At 32.1% G+C, this 20,428-nt stretch overlaps 2 protein-coding genes and 1 pseudogene across 2 annotated transcripts; 2 read left to right on the forward strand and 1 right to left on the reverse strand.

The window, feature by feature from the left end:
- The first annotated feature begins 3,690 nt into the window (after positions 1–3,690).
- On the forward strand, positions 3,691–9,853 carry LOC133315720 (uncharacterized). The gene is made up of 8 exons (XM_061517385.1): positions 3,691–3,948; positions 3,994–4,285; positions 4,693–4,842; positions 5,752–5,931; positions 6,040–6,210; positions 6,334–6,504; positions 8,301–8,767; positions 9,245–9,853. The coding sequence occupies exons 1-8, from the start codon at positions 3,691–3,693 to the stop codon at positions 9,851–9,853; spliced, it is 2,298 nt and encodes a 765-aa protein (XP_061373369.1).
- A 1,522-nt stretch (positions 9,854–11,375) lies between these two features.
- On the reverse strand, positions 11,376–12,950 carry LOC133315736 (1-aminocyclopropane-1-carboxylate oxidase-like). The gene is made up of 4 exons (XM_061517397.1): positions 12,811–12,950; positions 12,449–12,675; positions 11,735–12,068; positions 11,376–11,642 (listed from the first exon to the last, which is right to left on the reverse strand). Exons 1-4 carry the CDS (start codon positions 12,913–12,915, stop codon positions 11,376–11,378), a joined length of 933 nt encoding a protein of 310 aa, XP_061373381.1. The 5' UTR covers positions 12,916–12,950.
- A 5,384-nt stretch (positions 12,951–18,334) lies between these two features.
- On the forward strand, positions 18,335–20,394 carry LOC133315721 (uncharacterized; annotated as a pseudogene).
- Positions 20,395–20,428: the final 34 nt, after the last annotated feature.

Genomic DNA, 20,428 nt, shown 5'->3' on the forward strand with positions numbered 1-20,428 from the left:
TAATATTTTAACTAAAATGACATAATTTTTATGTCTTATAAAAGGATAAATATTTTTTTAATTTTAAAATATAATATATATTTTTATTTTTTGAAAGATTTTTTAAAATTAATCCTTTTCAAATACAAAATTATCTGTTTAATTAAAAGGTTAAGTTAATTTTTTTAAAAACTTATTTAAATAAATCAATCAATCTTAAAATATGTTTAAAATAATTTAAATTTGATGGATCGATTATAACACTCAATCAATATTCTCGAATTCGAGTATCAAATATATTGCTGTTTTAAAATTTTAATAGAAAGGATTTTATCGCATTTGTTTTCTGTGCTAAATCAGTGAAGAAATAAACATTCAAACTGATGTTCACATGACTTTCGTTGGCTAGATTGATGATTACTAATTCTTTTCACTAATATCTTTTCTTTTGATATCTTTCAACACCAATTGAACAAAACAAAACAATAAAGTAAAAAAACGAAAAAGAAAAAAAAAGGAAGAAAATAATGTTGCTTTAATTTGCGTGCCCTTTGAAAAAGCACTGACATACGAATAGAGGTGTAAATAGGTTAGGTTTTGACTTAAATAGACCAGGCTTGTGTAAAAATTATTAGGTATGGTCTGGCCTAGTAGCCTGTGTAACCTCCAAATTACAAGTCTGCCCTGATCTATATTTAAAAAATAAAAGTCTTGGCCTAGGCCTGTTAGCCTGTTTAAGCCTATTAAATATTCAACAATTAAAAGAATAACTAAAATAATATTATTTTATTATTCAAAATTATTAAAATAATAATTTTATTTATTATATTTTAAATAAATAATTTTTTTATAGGCGGACCTGTAGGCTTATAAACCCGATATATACCAAAAAAGCCTATGGTCTATTTTCTAAGGGTTTGTTTTTTCCGATGTTAATTTAGATAACTTTATCTAATATTCATCAAAACGACGTCGTTTTGAGACAGAAATCATGGTATTTTTGTAATTTTAATTTATTTCAGGGTTATAATAGTCTTTATCACTCTAATTTTTTAATTTTTCAACCCCAAAACGACGTCGTTTCGATGAACATTAGATAAAGTTATCTAAAGTAACATCGGAAACTTTTTTCCCATTTTCTAAATAGGTTTTTTTAAAAGTATAGGTCTGTTCTATTTTACTATTTATAATAGGTCAAATCTGATCTAATATAGATTAGGCCGTAGACTCCTGTAGACCGGTCTAGCTCATTTTTACCCCTAGATACGGGAATGACACAAGAACCACGATGATCTAAAGGCTTCAGCAGTTTGTTATGAAATTTTGTGCTATAAGTATTAAAATTTGTACATCAAAATTCTGTTATCTGTTTTTTTCGTCATTTTCTTATAACTTTTTTGAAAGTTTATTTAGCTATGCAAGACTAAATTCTTTTACTTTTTGTTCATAAATGTTTAATAAATATAGTACACAGTTGGTTCTTTTTTTAAATGAATAAATATTTAATTAACAATATGTTTACAATTTTTTCAGATAATTAAATAATCTTTTCAAAATATATTAAAACTTACGAAGCAATTTTAGCTCTTTTTCTTGAGAAGAAAAAGTAACCAAAAAAGAGATTATAAAAAAATTGTATTATAAGTCTAATATGAACAATCATTATTTAGTTTAGCAAAAGTTATTATAATTTTTCCTCTCATTAATAACTTAAATAACTGATATGACAAGTGTAAGGAAATGATCATACATCAAATGTATCTAAATTTTTTTCTCAAATTTAAGAGAAATATATCAACCATATTCTTATAATTAAAAAAAAAAAAAGCACAATATTACGTTTCACACATCTATTCTTAATTTAAAAGCAATAAGGTTATGGGTTATTTTATTTATGAAATTGCCACATTAATTGTTTGAAAAAATTTCAACCTTCGTGTCCACTTAAAAGTCGTATTTTAATTTTCAATAAATTTCGTTTCAAAATGTAATATGTAACTGATAAGTCCATGAAATATGACGTGAAAAACATATAATTGTTTATCGAAATGTGGTTGAGTTAAAGACTAATGGGTTGTATTTTGTTTTTCAGGCCCATTAAGAAAAAAAATTAACCAAAGCAAAGAAGAAGAAAATACAAATGGGCTTGATATTGCACTTAAGCACAAAATGGCCCAAGTGCCAAATAGAAAGAAAAAGTTGAAAAAAGAAGAGGGTGCAGCGTGAACCAAATTTGGAAACATAGCCTTCTTCGTCATCAAACCCTAGTCCCTATCACCGTTCGAATCGCCCATCTCAAGTCACCCACAAAGCTGTGCCATTGACCTTCCAGCTCGATTTTTGCTAGCCGTTGAACCACACCACCCCTTCCTTGTAGGGAGTCACTTAACCATTGTTCTAGAAGTTTGATTCTAACCAAATAATGACCTGGAATTTGTTACAATCGGGTAGTGAGATTCTTTTTGTTGGAGTGCATGAGGAGAACGTGGAGCAAGGAGCGCTCGTGTTACTCACACTGAAGGAGCGAGCGTAGAGATTGTTGGTGAAGGGGCCCAAAACCTGTGCATGCGAAAGATCGAGTATAAAAAGCCTGGGAATTTTGTAGGGTCTCTCTCTTACACCTTCTTCAGCATTTTTATTTTCTTCTTGGTTATTTTTGTATTTGCGTTCTGAACCTTTATTATTCCAGTTCTTCATTTTTCTTTGTAAATACGAGTACAGTGACGAGACTATTTCTGTGAATAGCACTCGTACTGTAGCGTTAGAGTTCTGCATTTTTATTTTCTTTGTAGTTTCATTCATTTCTGTTAATTAGCTCAATTCTTATGGATTTGAGCTAAACTTTCTAAGAGTTGGGTGTTTGAGACCCAAACTATACGTTTATGATAGTAATGTTTAGTTTCCGTAGTTCAACTCTGTTTATATATTTGAATGCTTTTTCTATTTCGGCCGAATGAATTATGTGTGTTAGGAGAAGTGTATTGAGAAATATTCTTTTTTGAAAACTGAGTTGTACTCATTGACTCAAATAAGAGATTATTTGAGGGAGTAAGTCAGGAGTGAATTTTACTCTTCCATGTGATTATAAGGACCTGAACTTCAAGCTCTAAATTCCACCAGCTTAGGGTTAGATTGTGTAGGAACAAAAGGAAATAGATTTTTAAGGGATTCAAAATCTACATTAGTATGCCAAATGGAAAAGTAATTGTTAAAGAATTTTGCTAAATAATTACACATCATGATCTGTAAGGAAGGAATCATACCTAACCCTTTTTTTGAATTAGGGTGCGTATACTTTGCATACTCTTTATCGAGGGCAACGTTAAGTAACACGCAACGCAAGGACCGAATCATTGGCTGCGACGTGAAACATAAACATAACCTGCTTTTTCTCTTTTAACCTCGTTTTGCTCAGTCACAGTGAAAAAGCGAGAAAGATGACAGCTTGGAAGATACATGATACTGATGATAGCGAATGAAAACAAGCAAAGTAACGTTTTATTTTTCTATCTTCATTCTCACAGCCTTGAAGATCATTCTAATTTAATTATTCTTCCCGTGTCATCTAGATAAAGTGATCACGATTGGGAACAGTGTTGTGAAGTATCAGATTCTATTCTATGCTATAAAAATGCATGCAACCAAAATGATATGCATATAAGTTACATCCACATTTCAAGCCTTCTTCAATTTCCACTTTGACTAATTAAGATGCCTAGTTCTGTCGACGAAATATTGCCCTACATTGCACCAGGTGATGAAGTCGATGATTATATAGTTGACTATGCATTTGAAGGAAAATGGGATAAGGTTATTGCTTTGTACTATAAATTCCCAGAGGTTCACACTGCAATGATTAACTATTCCGTTGGCACTGCATTGCATTTGGCGGTACATTTGGACGAAGAAGATGTTGTGAAAGATCTTGTGCATGCGATTTTGACGAAAGAAATGGACGAAGAAGATGCCGTGAGGGAGCAGCAGCAGCAGCAGGGCCCACAAAGTGCAAAGAAGAAGGCTCTGGAAATGGAGAACGAGCGAGGGGATACACCTCTGCACGTTGCAGCATCAAGCGGTTTCGCGAGAATATGCAGGTGCATTATAGGAACAGATAACGAGAGGATATATTTGCTGAGTCGCAAAAACGAACAAGGGGAGACACCTCTCTTTCTAGCTGCTATCAATTGGCAAAAACAAGCCTTTGCATACCTCTCTGATATTTCAAGAGATAGCATCACTTTGCAAGATCTTGTACGAAACAATGGGGATAGTATTCTTCACTGCGCTATCAGTAGAGAATATTTCGGTAACCAACCAACACTTTCCTACTGCTATACATTTTGAGTTCACATTCATCTTTTTTCATTTTTTCTAAACCCCACCATTTGACCTGTATAATAAGTTTGATTATTGAGAGCCACATCTCCAAAAAGGTGAAGAAAAGTTCAAATCCCAAACGGAATTAATGGAACTTGCTAAAACTTTGAACACGTGTTAATTAATATCCCTAGAAAAGGAATTAATTTTATATTCAATGTTAATGGTTAATCCACTTGTATATAATAATTCTTATAATTAATAAATTAAAACTGTTAAATATAAATGTAATAGATAATTTATAATAATCCTGCCTTGATACTTTATTTTATATTTAGTTCTTTATGTTCTTTAGTAATTGTAAAATTATTAATGCATTAATGACTAAATTAACAGATTTGGCAGTGATAATAGAGCATTATTATGATTTCCTGAGCACACATCCCAATAAAGAGGAATTCACTCCGCTCAAAGTCCTTGCCACTAGGCCGTCGGCCTTCCGAAGTGCAAACAAGCTTTCATGGTGGAAGCAAATCCTGTACCGTTGTAAGTAATATATACATCAGTTTTATAAGAGTTATGTTGTAGGAAAAGTGATTGTGTAATGTTATAGAGATTCATTTTGCGTGCCTTAATTTTTTTATTTTTTTTGCTTCAAAAAATGCGAGCCCCACAAAATATTGTGTGTTTAGGAATTTTTTGTGTGTCATGTTGCAGGATGAATGCAAACCCCTATATATATATATATATATATATATATATATATATATATATATAGGGGTTTACATTTCTGTAACTGTTGTACATACAACAATCAAATACTTGCTATATATATACTTAAAAGTATTAAATGCAGAGAATCATAACCATACAAAAAGATGAAAATATTAAATGTGAAAAATCATAACCATACACCTGTCGTTGCGGTATATAACCGTCAATTCAAGAAAATCAATGGATAAGATTTAGTGTTAAATTTCAAAATTTGACACTAATGTCAAATGATACTGTCCATAACCTAAGTTTTGTTTGGATATATGATTACAATATGATGTGTAGAAACTCCATAAAATGAGACCTCAATTAAAAGCACCCCTTCATATTTTTTTAAATACCTATTTTACTCTTCATTTTTTATTCTCTCTCGCTCTCTCTCTCTCTCTCATAAAAAAAGCATATGGGTAAAAAAATAAGGTGCGTGATTATTATAATCAGAGTACGTACTAAGACGACTACATTCACATATGCACGTGTTATTAATGAGATTTTATGAAGTAACATTTTGGAAAAATTGTTAGGAACAATGTGTTTCAATCAATAATCTCACGTATATATAAACATTTTAAATTTAAAAATATGGACATTCCAAGTGATGAACCATCAAATTAAAGGTAATGTGACCGACTGCATAAATTGTATCTATGCTATTTTTATATTTTTTATTTCTTTGCAAAGGTACACTAGTAGAACCACTGGAAGTTGAGAGAACGATGAAGTCGACTTTGAGAAAGATGGAACGCCCTCCAAAATCTGATAAAATGATATTCCCAAAGAACTACACCACGTTATATGACTTCTTTTCTATATTGTTTTATACATTGTATTTCACTCTGTTCAGGGTTGCTGCTCTAGCTGGTACGTGCAATGGATTCTCATACTATTTAAAATTTATTTCTCACTGATAGAATTGCATGACACAAAATTTATTTTCCCATTTTTGATAAGACTAGTTTCTTTGGTCAGTGAATTGGGGAAAGAATGAGCATGACACAGAGAATTACCAATCAAACGATAAAGACTATTACAAGACAGATGGAGATGATGTTGAGGTTGGATTTCTTCCACCAAATTATGCAACCTTTCATCGTTTTATCAAGTCTGCATACGTACATAGTTTTGGCCTTTCAGGAGTGGGTATGTGTTCTATATGTTTAATTCTTGATCAATTGCTTAATTGGTACTTTTCTATTACAATTTACAAGATGGGTTATAACACGATTAATGTAATGCTCCTTGTTTAATCGTATACTTTTTAAGCTTTAACGGAGGTAAAAAAGACGAAGAGTAAACACCAATGGAGTGGTCAACTCCTGAATGCACTATTGAAAAGACCTTATGCAGCATTCACGGGAAGCGGGGGCCGACCAACTGATAGGGAAGTTGAAGAAGACATGTTCTTTGTTTATCTATATCACAAATGGGAACAAGGTACACTTAAAATATATATTGAGAAAAATATTTGTCTTTTTTATAAATGACATAACTTATATCATTTAACTTTTATAAAGAAGTGGGATCCACACCTTTATATTTTTTTGTCCACTTTCACAAATTCTTTATCTATTTCTTTTTGTTACTTAAATCGATATAACTTTATATAATGCATTCCATTGGTCGCTCGGGTTTAGGAATCTGAACAACATTTTTTAATAACTCGTACGTAACACACAGCTTAGATTTATCTTTCACTGCCATTTAAGAGCTAACGTGGTACGTAACTGCTTTTGACAAAAATTATTTTTTATCCTTAATTTTAATCTAAATTCCATTTTCATCTCACAGTTATATTTTCTAGGGGTGTTCGCGGTCTGGATTGGACAGTTTTGGAAGCAAAACTCATCCGATCCAATTCCTTTGATTTGATCGTGTAATCATCCATTCGGTTCAGATTTTTTTCAAATTCGATCCGATCCAATCCAATTTTTTTCAGTTTGCATTGGATCAGTTTTCGGTTTTTTGAATATCCTAAAATTAGTTTCATGATTATTGTGCAAATAACATCTTTTGTATATATTGACTTTGTAAAAAAAAAATTGAAATACAAAAAATATCAGTAAACAATACTATAGTTGATAAGACGTGACTAAGTTTTTTTTTTGGTTTAGTTGATGAGTTAATGGGTCTTGAGTTTAGAAATTTTTGGCTATGATTGGAGAAAGGACAAGTAGGTAAAGGATAATTAATATATTGGATCGGTTTGGATTGGATCGGTTTGGATCAACCCATCCGAAAATCGATCCAATCCAATTAAAATTTGCGATTCGGTTTCCGATTTTTTGATTTTCGGTTATCAGTTTTTCGGTTCGATTTTCGCGGTTTGAATCGGTTTGTATCGGTTGATGAACACCCCTAATATATTCTTTCATTTTGTCTCAATTTTGTTTGAACCTAAAAAGTTTGTCACAGTGAAAAATATTAATGGAATTTGCTGCTATGACACATCGCATGGACACATGCCACGTGGACATAAGTTCGTCCAACCAGATTTTTGTTTTTTTAGAATAAGACAAATTAATTTTGTGATTTTTTTGAAAAGATTTGATAGAAATTCAAACAATATAGTTATATGACAAAAATGAAAAACATTAAAATTAAAGGACAAAAAGTAAAATTTCAACTGTTATGAGTATATAAATTTTTTAATAATAACAAAAAATTACAATTTTTTGCTGTTTTTACAACAAGAGTATCTCATTTTAACTTTCTTTAGTTGTCATGAGGGCACACCACCATATTGATCATGATTTGCATTTAGAAAATATCAGCAAGAGTAATTGTGAAGTCTTTATTAAGCTAATTTCGTGAAAATATTTATGTAATTATTTAATATGATTTTAATAATCAATTTATGTAAAGTAAAAATTTATGTTTCATTATAAAGCACAAATATAAAATTTTTAAATAGTTAAACCTAAAATCATTATAGTAAAAAATTCCTTTTTATGGTACAACTTTAGATTTCATTTTCATCTTATATCTTTCAAAAACTTATCAAATTAGACCAAACGACAAATTAAAAGAAAAAAAAATAAAGCTGGGTGTGCCAAATTGCCAATTTCTTTTGTGCTCGTGTGTATTTCATTCATTTCAATTTTGATAAATGCATTCCCAATTCTATATATTTCTTTCTTTTACGAATTTCTTTCTTTAAGCTTCTTATTTGACTTGTGCTCAATTTAGTTTTAAGAAGAGGAACCTTATCTTATTTGAGTTGATACTGGCAGGTGAAACCAGCAGATTGGAGGGGTCGAAAGAAGTAAAAGAACCAGTATCCGCTGGCAAAACGGAAACTCCAAATCGAAGAGACGCAAAGGAGGAAACAGAAAAAGATGGTGCAAAGGAAACTGAGAAAAAGGATTTAAAGGAGACAGCATTTTTGGTTGCAGCAAGATATGGCATAGTTGAAATGGTGAATGAAATTCTATACCGAATACCAAGTGCAATTCATAACACTAACTCAAAGAAAGAAAATGTATTGCTGGTCGCAGTGGCGAACAGACAACCCCGTATTGTTGAGGCTTTGAGAATGCAAATGTTTACAAAACCAGAAATTTGGAATAACTTAATTCTGGCAGTGGACGAAACTGAGAACACCATGTTGCATTTGGCAGCACATGCACTAGGCGGCAATAAGCCTGGGCAGATAGCTGGTTCTGCCTTTCAAATGATGTGGGATATAAAGTGGTTTCAGGTACATACAAAACATATATATAATTTTTCCTAATTTAGTTTTACAATTGTTAAAGGTAACAATGTATATATTATGGGTTCTTCATTTCTGCTCTCACTGCTGATGAAAAAACTTGTAGCAAATATATTTACATAAGATACTGAGTCGAATCTTAAAATTAAAAAAAAAAAAAATTTCAGGATCCGGAACCAGATCCTGTTGAAAGTAAGTGTTGCTGCAAATTTTCTGATCTGCAGCAGCATAAAAGCTATTAAAGCCATATATTATATACATATATACCACCAAACACGTGGATCAACCCAGTTGTTCCAGCTTAACAGGTCTTGAGTTTAAGTCATGTGAGTGCAATTATGTTAAAATTTGATAGGAAGAGTTTTGCGGCTATATGGGCCTACTCCTCCAACCAGATTAGTCAAGTAATAATATAAAAAAAATATTATATACATATGCTGATTATTTTATTTAACCTTGGAGCAGTATATAAAAATCCTTGTGCCGGAACACTTCTATTTTAGAAGCAATAAAGATGGGAAAACAGCGGGGGAAATCTTCGCAGAAACACATGAAGATCTTATAAACAAGAGTAGTGAATGGCTTAAGGGAACATCGGAATCTTTTTCTGTTGTGGCTGCGCTTGTTGCTGGTGTTACCTTTGCCGCAGCCAGCGCCGTACCTGGTGGCACCAATGATCAAACCGGTATGCCTATATTAGACAGTGAGCCTGCATTCGATGTATTCGCTATTTCTTCGTTAATTGGACTTTGCTTCTCCGTCACTGGACTTATAATGTTCCTTTCTATAAGTGCTTCTCTTAAACAAGCCGAAGATTTTCGCAGGGATTTGCCACTGAAACTTCTTATCGGTTTGAGTTCTCTTTTCTTATCCATTGCTTCAATGTTAGTTTCTTTCTGCAGCGACCATTTTTTTCTCGTTAGTCACAAATACAAGACCATAATACTCCCTATTTATGTAGCCACTTGCTTGCCTGTGTGCTTCTATGCCATAGCACAGTTTCCACTATACATTAATCTTCTAACAGCTATTTTAAGTAAGGTTCCGGTGGCCATTATTAGATTCATTTATTAATCATATTATGAGATTTGACAAAGCTTTTGATTTGTTGTATTTTTCTTCTGCTGTTGAGTTTTGTTTTTAGCAGAGAGGTTTCTGCATATTTTCGATGTAAAATTTTTATTTCCACTTAGTTGGAAAGTGTAATAATCACATTATGAGCTTTAGCAAATCTTTTGGTTTGTTGCTTTGATTTTTTGTTGGTGTTGGTTATTGTTGGAAAGAATATCTTTATTATTTGTAAATATCTATTTACTTATTTCATTAGGATTTGGACGAGATCTGGGTTAAGTCTATTAGTGTTTCTATATATTGTACACTTATGTATCAATTTGATATACAAATTTATTCAATAAAAATTTCGTCTCTTGTTATTTTACATGATATCAGAGCATAGTTTATCCAAGTTGGGACTGAGATGATGAACAAAACATGTAGAACTAAAGACATGTGGGGTCAAAGAATATAAAGGTTGATAAGGAAACAAAACATAGTGAGGTACCCATGATGAAGAACAAATGAGGGCATGTGATTAATGAACTAGCATGCAGTGAGAACAACATCACCTCAAAACTTGTAGCGACATTGCCATCAATTAAAAATGCGTGAGTAGTCTCAACAAGGTGACTATTCTTGCACTCGGCTACACCATTTTGTTGAGGTGAATGAGGACAAGATGTTTGATGAAGGATGCCATGAGAAGAAAAGAATTGTTGAAATTAATGAAATAAATACTCACAGAAATTACCACTATGAAAAGTACGAATAGGAATACAAAACTGAGTTTTGATTTGAGTTTTGATTTCATTATAAAATAACTAAAAAATATTAAATAACTCAGAACGATTTTTCATTAAAAAAAATCAAGTAAATCTAGAATAATCAGCAATAAATGTAACAAAATACTTAAACCCCAAAGAAAGGATGATAACTCGACCCCAAATACCATAATGAACCAAAGAAAAAGGAGACAAAGTTCGACGACTGGGAACGTACTACGAGTATGTTTCCTATACTGACACAACTCACAATGTAAACTAGAAAGAGATGATAAATGAGGAGTTATTTTCTGAAGCTTGATAAGACTTGGATGACCCCAAACGAGCATAGATACTAAGAGGAGAGTCCATAGTAAAGCAAGCTTGAGGGGGAATGTTGAAAAGCATATCCTTATTATTGTTGGAAAGAATATCTTTATTATTTGTAAATATCTATTTCCTTAATATATTTCATTAGGATTTGAACTAAGACTGAGTTAAGCTCATTAGTGTTTCTATATATTGTACACTCCTGTATTAATTTAATATATTAATTTATTCAATGTTGCTTTCCTCTCATGTTATTCTACGTTTGTGTTTAAGCAGAGATGTTTGTGCATATTCTCATTGTAAATAAAAAATCAGTATAGTATTATTGCATATATGTAATAATCATATAACGAGATATGGTCAGAAATACATGATAGAGTCCAACTACGACAACCGAATCAATTGTTTATTTGTATTAGGATACTGCATTATCCAGCATGCGCATTAAACTAGTATGAGTTCACTGCCTTGATTGCTTGAAATCTTGGCTCCTTTGCTTGGAACTTCAGCGTAGCATAGAGCTTCATGTAATCCTCAAACACAAATTTTGGGTATACTCGGTCTATCTCCTCTGCCTTTCCCTCCAACAATGCTGGTGCAGGGTAGATAACAGCATCACTACCAGGGTTGTAGAATGAGGCTACGGACATTCTTGTCCCATCAGTTTGAGCAATCACACGATGCTCCACACTCTTGTATTTCCCATTGGTAATTACCTGTATAACCAAAAATGTTGGATAAGAATAATAACCACAATAGATGAGTTCTGCATTATAGACATATATATTAGTCAAATAAAAGAAATTACCTCAAGCTGGTCACCAAGGTTAACAACAATGGAATGGCGCATTGGGGGCACATCCACCCAGTGGCCATCTTTGAGAAGCTGCAGGCCACAGACCTTGTCATCTTGCAAGAGAAGGATAATCCCACCCGCATCCGTATGGGCACGAAGACCCTTCACCAGCTCTGGTTTCGGGCACGCAGGGTAGTTTGCAACCTTTGTGCCAAAACTTGGACCCTGCGATCCACAAAAGGCTTTCTTGAGGTATCCTTTCTCTAATCCAAGATTTTCACATAACATGTCTAGCAGCTCCTCTGCAAGTTTCTCTAATCTCTCTGCAAATTCCTTCATTGCCCACCTGCATCATTACCACATCTAGTTCAAACTATGTCTTGTTTAGACATTGACATGCATCAAATCATCAACTTCACACATATATATATATTGGTCAGGTTACAATCTTTTTAGGTTACAATCTTCCCGCCATAAATAGTTGAGGTTATAAGAATTGTAAACAAAAAAAGTTGTAAACGTAATCTATATATATATATATATACGGGGAATGATCTGTTTACAAACTTTTTTACCAAATTTTTGTAAATTACACTATGTACTCCCGAGAGAACATAGTGTAATTTATAAGAGTTTGTAAATATAACCCTCCCCTGTGTATATATATATATATATATATTCCATCAACATATGTGATGTATGTTCTTTGTTTTCAATCTTTCTGACCTGTACTCTTCACTGAGATCAGGGATTTCAGAGATATTGGACTCTGGGAGATGGCGCAAGAAGAAGGTGCTCTCCCAGTCCATGTCCTTAACTTCTGCTTGGACACCCTCTAAGCCTTTGCATGCCACTACCTCTTTGAACCTCTGCTCCATGCATTTTTTATAATGCTCTTTTGTTAACCTTTCCACTGTATCCAAAAGTTCATGGGGTATTCCATGATTCACCAACTACAATTAGGAAAGTAACAAGATTAATATAGTTAAAATGAACAATATGGAGAAAATTTTGAGTTGCAAATCAGCAGATATAATATAAAATATTCGAATATAACAAAGCTTTTGTTATCAGATTCGTTGAGGTACCTCAAAAAATCCCCAGTTCTCGCAAGCATCTTTAATTTTCTCGAGGATAGCCTTCCTCTCCTCGCCATTGAGATTCTCCAAGTTGATAACGGGGAAGTTCTCCATTTCTCACTCCTTTTTCTTTCTCTTGTACCTACCTCCGAGTAATCTTAATTTGTTTGTGTGTGCAGATTTGGAATATAGGTGAGTGGTATTTATAGGAATTCAAAGAGTACAGGGAGGACACCTGGACACCTAAAATTCTGGTGTGTGCCTCATGAATCTTGATATGCATGCTTACTTTGGCCAACCTATGCCAAGATCAATTTACGTAGTTGAATTGTCTACTTTGGTATGGGTTTGTCTCATCTGGAGGCTAACAACATTCCAAGCATTTCCCCTTGAATTGTCTGTTGGAGTTTCTGCAAGTGATTTCTTCGAAGGTGGCACAAGCTCAGTTTTTAAATTGAACATCATCTATATAATGATTATTGATGAAACGACTTATAAAAGTGTGTGAACTCCTTATTCATACAACTAACAAACACTTATTGTTGAGTTTGATTTATCATGGTGTTATTGTATTTGGTACCCATAAAATTTACCTACTACATCTCTAAAATTTACTAGAACTATAGGCTACGTGCATAAGAAAACTTTCACATTGTTTGGGCAGAGGTTATAAGATGTAATTGAATTTTAACAGCCTTTTAGTAATTGCATGCCATTAATTGAATATTATTACATGACAATTTATTTTCTTAAAAAACAATTATTGACCCAAATTTAGATCAGAGGTCAAGAAATATTACTATATTAGTATCAGAACTAGTTTTGTATTTCTTTTCTTCCACTTGACGAATAGGAGCCACACAACAAACAAAAACTACTGCAAGTAACTGATGGGACATATTTTCTGTTCTACATTTCCAAGTCAGTTGTTAGACCGATGATAAGAAGAAGCTCCATCCTCAGTTACATTTTATTCTTCCGTTGATTTTTGAGTCAATTATTGCATATTTTAGTCAGAACATCCTGCTCATTGGGGTCTTTTCATCGTGACATGTTGAATTAAGTCTCTTTGAAAGACCCTTCCAACATCATGAATTCAATATTCTCTTTTAATTATGGAGAACCGTATCTGGACGTTTTTGTGTGAAAAAAATATGATATGATTATTTAGAAAATTATAATTATATAAGAATAGATCAATAGTAAAAAAAAAAAAGGAGAGAAAATATATGTTAAAATATATAGTTATGAAGTTAATTTTATATACAAAAAAAATATATATAGTTATAAAATTATAATCATTATTTATATTTATATAAATGTGATCTTCTCCCTTGATCAGGCCATTTCTTTTTAACCCCAGAAAATTCATTTCCATGAAAAACCTGAGGCTGCCATGGGTGTGCGTGCGTACATTACTTGTTCACGTGAGGAAATAAACCAAAGTGACACTGAAATGACTTAATACAATCGAGAAAGGCAAAGAAGAACAAGATCGAAACAGAGTAACGAAAACATTTGCTTCCGTGTGATCGCATTGCTGTTCCAACCACTTTCATTGAAGAAGAATAGATGTTTGCACTTTGAGAATTGCAGCTATAATCGCTTTAATGGAAGGGATAATTGTTTAATATTATATACTTTCATAGAGAAATAGGCAAGGGAATATTATTTCTCGCGTATCGAAGAATTTATTTCATGAAACACATAAAAAGTGAATAAGGTTCATTGATTTTTATTTTTTCTCTTTTCTTTTTAGTAGATCTCATTCATTTTTTTTATAACGATGAGACAATTTTATCCTTTATTATAATATAAGTTAAATAATATTATTGTGTGATGATATTTGATTGAGAGATATTTATTATTAAATAACTATGATAATTTAAAATTTTGAAAACTTTTGATGAAAATATTATTAAATGAAAGTTTTGTATTGAGAGATTTTTAGAAAGATTTTTAAAGGATTCTATTTTTTTAAAATTATTCCTTAAAAGTTAAAAGTGATTTATTATCTTTATTTCTTAAGAATTAATTGTGCGATTGTAAAGGGATTAAAAAAAAAATTCCAATCAGATACACTCATTGTAAATAAAAGACAGAATAATAGTTCACAAAAATAAACAGAATAATATTCATGATCTTGACTATGTCGAGTTTTTCACTCATTTTAAGTTAAAAAAAAATACTGATAGTTCAGTTAGTATATAAGAACTGAGTAGATAGAAATGAGAATATGTATTCAATTCTTTTTAATATATTTTTAAAAGAATTTAAAGTCTTCAAATTCGCTCCAAACTTTGAATTAGTCCATAAAAAAATTATGAAATTTTTAAAATTATCAGGGATAAAATTGAAATTGATGTGTGATAAGTTTCAATTAATGATGTCCAGCCGTCCAATTTAGAACAATGTATTGTCTGAATTCATTTCGGACTGCGGACCCATGGCTTAAATAATGTCAATTTTATCGTGGTGGCTCAGTTGGTACTTGGTAGCATGGGGACTAAGTGATGGGAGATGACCTCGGTTTGAATCCCATCAATACCATCTGGGGAGGGGCATAAGTACCGTAATCCTTGGACTCGCATCCGAACTCTGGATTACTCTCATAGACGACTCAAAGAGTCGAACCCGTGGGGATACCGGGAGTTCTGATTCGCCTCAAAGAGGTAATTAGGATCAGTTTCTAAAAAAAAAATGTCAACTTTTTTTCTTACAGTTTATTTGAGCATAGTAAATTTCATATATATAAATGAAGGGATTAATGCTTTTCATATTGTAGAAAGTAATTTTATTTCTTACATATACATAAAAATGTGTGGGCTCATGTGGGGCCATATAAAGAAAAAAAGAAAGAAAAAAATAACATTGGTTTCATACACTTTTATGTGTGTGTAGAAGATAGAATTATCTTCTAAAACATAAACACTAATCCCACAAATTAGTTGTTACTTAAGAATTGTTAGTTATACAAATAAGTTTTTTTTTGTGAGGATACAAATAAGTTTTTAACACACTTTTTGCAAATCCTTGTCAATAATCATTAAATAATAATTGAACATACTTAAATCTTTTAAGGGGAATTTTTTAATATGCTCCAAGACCGCCATGATCCTTCCAATAAAAAATTGACACATGGATAAAAAAAAATTTCTCTCTCTTCTCTCACCTCTTCTCAACTTTTTCTCTTTTTCTCTCACCTCCGCCTCACCAAGTCTTTTTTGCTCCCGAACCACAACAATATTGTTCCTTTTAAGGGTTCATTTTTTTTAAAGTTGCTTTTGTCTAGTATTCACCAAAACGACATTATTTTGGAACAAAAATTATGGTGTATTTGCAATTTTAATTTATTTCATAGTTATAATAGTTTTTATCATTTTAATTTTTTTAAAATTTTAACTCCAAAACGACATCGTTTTGGTGGAAAAGTTATTCAAAGTAATATTAGATATTTTTTTTCCATCTTTTAAACATTCATTTTATTTTGTTTTTCGTTTTTTCTTAGCAAATGTATAGGGCTTAAAGACCAAAGGACAAGAAAGACGAAATTACAAAATGAACCAAAGGAAAAAAGAAGAGAAACCAGAAAGGAAAGGGCAGAAATTTTAGGATATGTTTGATTGTTCTGATTTTTTTTTTCTTCTTAAAACTATTTTATAAAATAACTAAAGAAATATGTATTTTCTATATTTTTATGTTTTGAAAGTTAAATATCAAAATATAATTAAAAATAACTCAGATATATTCTCTAAATTTATTCTAAAAATAAAAAATAATTACAATTTTTAAAAAATTTGTTTACGAAGCAGGCCTTATTAAACAGAATTTTTTTTATTTACCGAAAAAAATATATATTTTTTTGAAATTAAAAAACTATTTTTTGAAATAAATTTCAAACAGACCTTAAAGTCTGAGTTATTTCTATCTCTTCTTTCATGAAATGGATGTATGACTAACAACTATACAAATATATATGTAAGTATAATACTATTGTTAATTGAAATACTCGTATGCAGGAAATCATACCAAAAATGAAAATTTCTGTCGAAAAAATTGACTTTTTTAAGTAGTGGGTGGGAAAATTTTAACATGTCAATATCTGCCTTAAAAAAAAAAAAAAAAATTATTAACTTAGGTGATTATGGTGACTTTTAGATACATCTTATGTTTTGTCATTCATAGATAAATATTTATTTCGCCTTAGTGGTTGGCCGAAGAATTGGATTTATGTGATCGATCCAGAACAAAGCCCTCGTTTGACAACATACAGAGTCAGAATATCAAGATGTATAAAAGCTTCATCCGTACGATTATTATGTTATATGTGTATATGTTGTGTATATTTTCATAAGCATTCACGTTTGGAGAGAGAAATTCTTTCATTTACATACAAAGTATAACATGGGTTCCACTTTTTACTTTGCTTTTTAAAAAATTCTACGAAAACAATAAAAAGAACGTTGTATTTCATTTATGGGAAAAATGTTTATCTTTTTAAATGACACGACTTATATCATTTCACTCTCACAAAGAAGTGGGACCCACACCTTTATTTTTTTATCAACTCTCTCTCCTCCTTTATATATCTTTTTCTCTCTCTTAAAATGACACAACTTTACATCCTTTAAAATGACACACATTTTTCCCTTCATTTATTATATATTTTAAAACAAAAATAGTGAAAATAAGATAATATTTTTTATAAAATTAAAAATAAGATTAAAAAACTTTTTTGTATATCATGCACACTTATATCCTGCTTCTTTTTTCATGAAAAGATAATATAGCCTTAACTTGGATAGTGTTTTTGGTACATAGATACATAGAAGGAAAAAATAATACATTTATATTATTCCTATCTTTATAGTTATTTTCTTCTATATTCTCTTTTTTTCCATTTTCAAAGGGAGCACCTACTCCTTAAGTATTGAAAAAGTGCTCCTTAACTTGACATCTAACACATTACTTAATAATATAATTTATTTTTCTCATATTATAAGATATAAATTTATCTCCTACACATACATAAAAATATATGAGACCATGTTTTCTCTTTTCTTTATTTTTCTCACATGGGCCCCACACACTTTTATGTGTTTGTAGAGATAAATTTATCTTCTACAACATGAAAAACACTAAACTTTTAATAATATAAAAAAAGTTTATCATATAAAAATATGGGATTAGTGTTTCTCATGTTTATGAGATAATTTTATCTCTTATAGACACATAAATGTATGTCGGGCCAGTCCTCTTTTTTATCTTCATATGAACGAGCCTACATATTTTCATGTGTGTGTAAAAAATAAAATTATCTACTCCGAAACATTAATCGCTTAAAAGATACTATTTCATGTTATTTCAAGTGAAGTGATTATATTTTGATATATATTTGTTAGAGTAAATACCTTTTTGGGTCCCTAACAAATTTCACGGTGCCCACTTTAGTCCCTAGCAATAAAAAAGGTCATTCGTGGTCCTGTAATATTCAAACTAGGCCCATGTTAGTCCTTCTGTTAGTTGAGCTCTAATGTCGTTACTAACATTGCTCACGTGGAACGTTAAGTCGCTTAGTCACAATCCACCATGGACAAAATATAACGTCATTTTGGCTAGTCACAAGGTCTCCCCAGCTTATTCTCTTCTTCTTCCTCCCCAAAAACGTCATCGTTTTGTGGCTCCATAAATTCTTCTATGTTAATCCCTTATGCAACCAACGCCACCACAAAGAGCCTAGCTTTCCTTAGAGTAGAGAAAGAAGAATAGGGTTCCAGAGTTCTGGAAACCAAACATGAAAACCTTGGATGCCCAAAATATGAACTGAATCGTTTGGGTATAGGTGCAAATTGGGGTTTGTGTTTGGAGATTGTCATTCCTGACACTATTTCCACAATGATAAATATAAGAAATGAAAAAATAAATTTCCAACCTAAAGAAAAAATTCTGTTTATATTAAACAATGTAACACATTCTATGAGTAACATTTGACTTGATTGCCACAGATTAAAATTCTTCAAATTGGAAATAAAAGGCACACCAGTCGACCTCTGGCTACTAGCCCACAAATTGTTGCTTAGTCCTGGCCAGTTCCTGTCAACCACCTGTGAATGATAATGTCCTTGGGACAAATTTTCTTGAGTGGAGTTTTGTTTTCTTTGCATCTTTGCATTCTTTGTGAAAGTTAGAAGCACTTGCACAACAGCTAGTGGCAATAGGGTTCTCTTATGAGAGAGCAACATTGGCTTTAATGTTAAATGATGGAAAACTGGAGGAATCAGTATCTTGACTGTTTGAAGGAAGTGAAGAAGAACCATATACCAAGGATACTACTAAAATTGTAAGTGAGGGTAACTTGAAAATTGACCTAAGTGAAGAGCTTGCTCAGATATCTGCTATGGAGGTGAAGTACAATTGTTCAAAGCAAGAGGTTGAGAAAGTAGTTGTTGCATGTGAAGGTGATCTTCAAAAGGAAGAAAATACCTTTAAATCTTGGAAGCAGGAATCTTTTGTGACCCAGTTAAGGTCTGAAGATTCTGCTCAAAATAATAGTTTGATGAGATCTCAAGGATTTCCAGTAGCTTCAGTTTCAATGCAGGAGAGTTAATGAAAATGACTTCAACAATTCCAAGGTAGGTGGTGCTGATTCTATGTTCCCAGAACCTAGAACCAAGAATCTACAGTCTCTTAACTCAAATGAACTGACAGAGAAAAGATGGGGTGTTACAGAATCAAACCCTTCTACTATGTTAACTATGGCACAGTCCATGCAATCATTGTCTCCATTTCTTAAAGTAGGGGCCCAACCTAGTGCCCTTAGGAATGAAAGAAGAATGATTCAACAAGTAGTAGGAAGGGAGCTAGTAATCATGATGCAGCATACACAATTCACAAATACCAAACAAAATTCTCTGATTTCTATGAATTCCTTACCTTCAGGGACAACAGGTTGGTATGAAAATAGTATTCCTCTATTGAAAACATAAGGTCAAATGAGAAGTTACTACAGACTCACACCATAGGAAGTGTAAGTACAAATTGCTTGGAGCAATTTTGTCAAGCTCCTTAGAAAGAACATTCCTATGTCTTTGAACCTATAGACTCCTCATCAACTGGGGTGGAAGGTTTCTATAAGCCAATGGGACATCTTCACCATCTCATACAATTCCTTCTCAACATCATGGTTCATGGAGTATGATTGCATCTTCTTCACCTGCACTCACAGTTCCACCATCTCTTGAACTATTTTCTGGACATCAAAATGCAGCAAGAACATTCAGCGCGAATTCACATGTGGATTGGAATACTAGAGGCTTAATGCCAAAATTTGACTACACTGGTATAGATTGGAGTTTGGATTGACCTTCATCTTCCAAATCAGGTGGATTGTGGGTAGGAGTAGGACTCTCATCATTGTTAAAAAACAGTTCTGGCAATAATAGGATGGCCAATTCATGCATGACTGGATTGCAAAATGTTGGCATGGCTAAGGAAACTTCAACAACTTCTGACTTACGAGAGTGGACCACTCTTTTTGCTGGAAAAGACATATTCAGTGTTTCCAGGCAATTTGTTACCTCTCCCCCTATGTAGTTTTTGTTTGTCTTGGAAACTAAAAGGGATGTGG

This window comes from Gastrolobium bilobum, unplaced genomic scaffold (genome assembly GCF_033153095.1).
Source record: "Gastrolobium bilobum isolate Gb01-03AN ecotype WA unplaced genomic scaffold, APGP_CSIRO_Gbil_v1 utg31796, whole genome shotgun sequence".
Lineage (NCBI taxonomy): Eukaryota > Viridiplantae > Streptophyta > Magnoliopsida > Fabales > Fabaceae > Gastrolobium > Gastrolobium bilobum.

What these genes read in the sequence shown, in the direction of transcription:
- LOC133315720 (XM_061517385.1), top strand. Translation starts at nt 3,691, where the DNA reads ATGCCTAGTTCTGTCGACGAAATATTGCCCTACATTGCACCAGGTGAT. An exon ending in AAATGGACGAAGAAGATGCC is followed by an intron (nt 3,949 to 3,993) that starts GTGAGGGAGCAG and finishes AGTGCAAAGAAG; the next exon opens with AAGGCTCTGGAAATGGAGAA. An exon ending in TTTTGGCCTTTCAGGAGTGG is followed by an intron (nt 6,211 to 6,333) that starts GTATGTGTTCTA and finishes ATACTTTTTAAG; the next exon opens with CTTTAACGGAGGTAAAAAAG.
- LOC133315736 (XM_061517397.1), bottom strand. Translation starts at nt 12,915, where the DNA reads ATGGAGAACTTCCCCGTTATCAACTTGGAGAATCTCAATGGCGAGGAG. An exon ending in GATCTCAGTGAAGAGTACAG is followed by an intron (nt 12,069 to 12,448) that starts GTCAGAAAGATT and finishes GTAATGATGCAG; the next exon opens with GTGGGCAATGAAGGAATTTG. An exon ending in ACCTTGGTGACCAGCTTGAG is followed by an intron (nt 11,643 to 11,734) that starts GTAATTTCTTTT and finishes TTGGTTATACAG; the next exon opens with GTAATTACCAATGGGAAATA.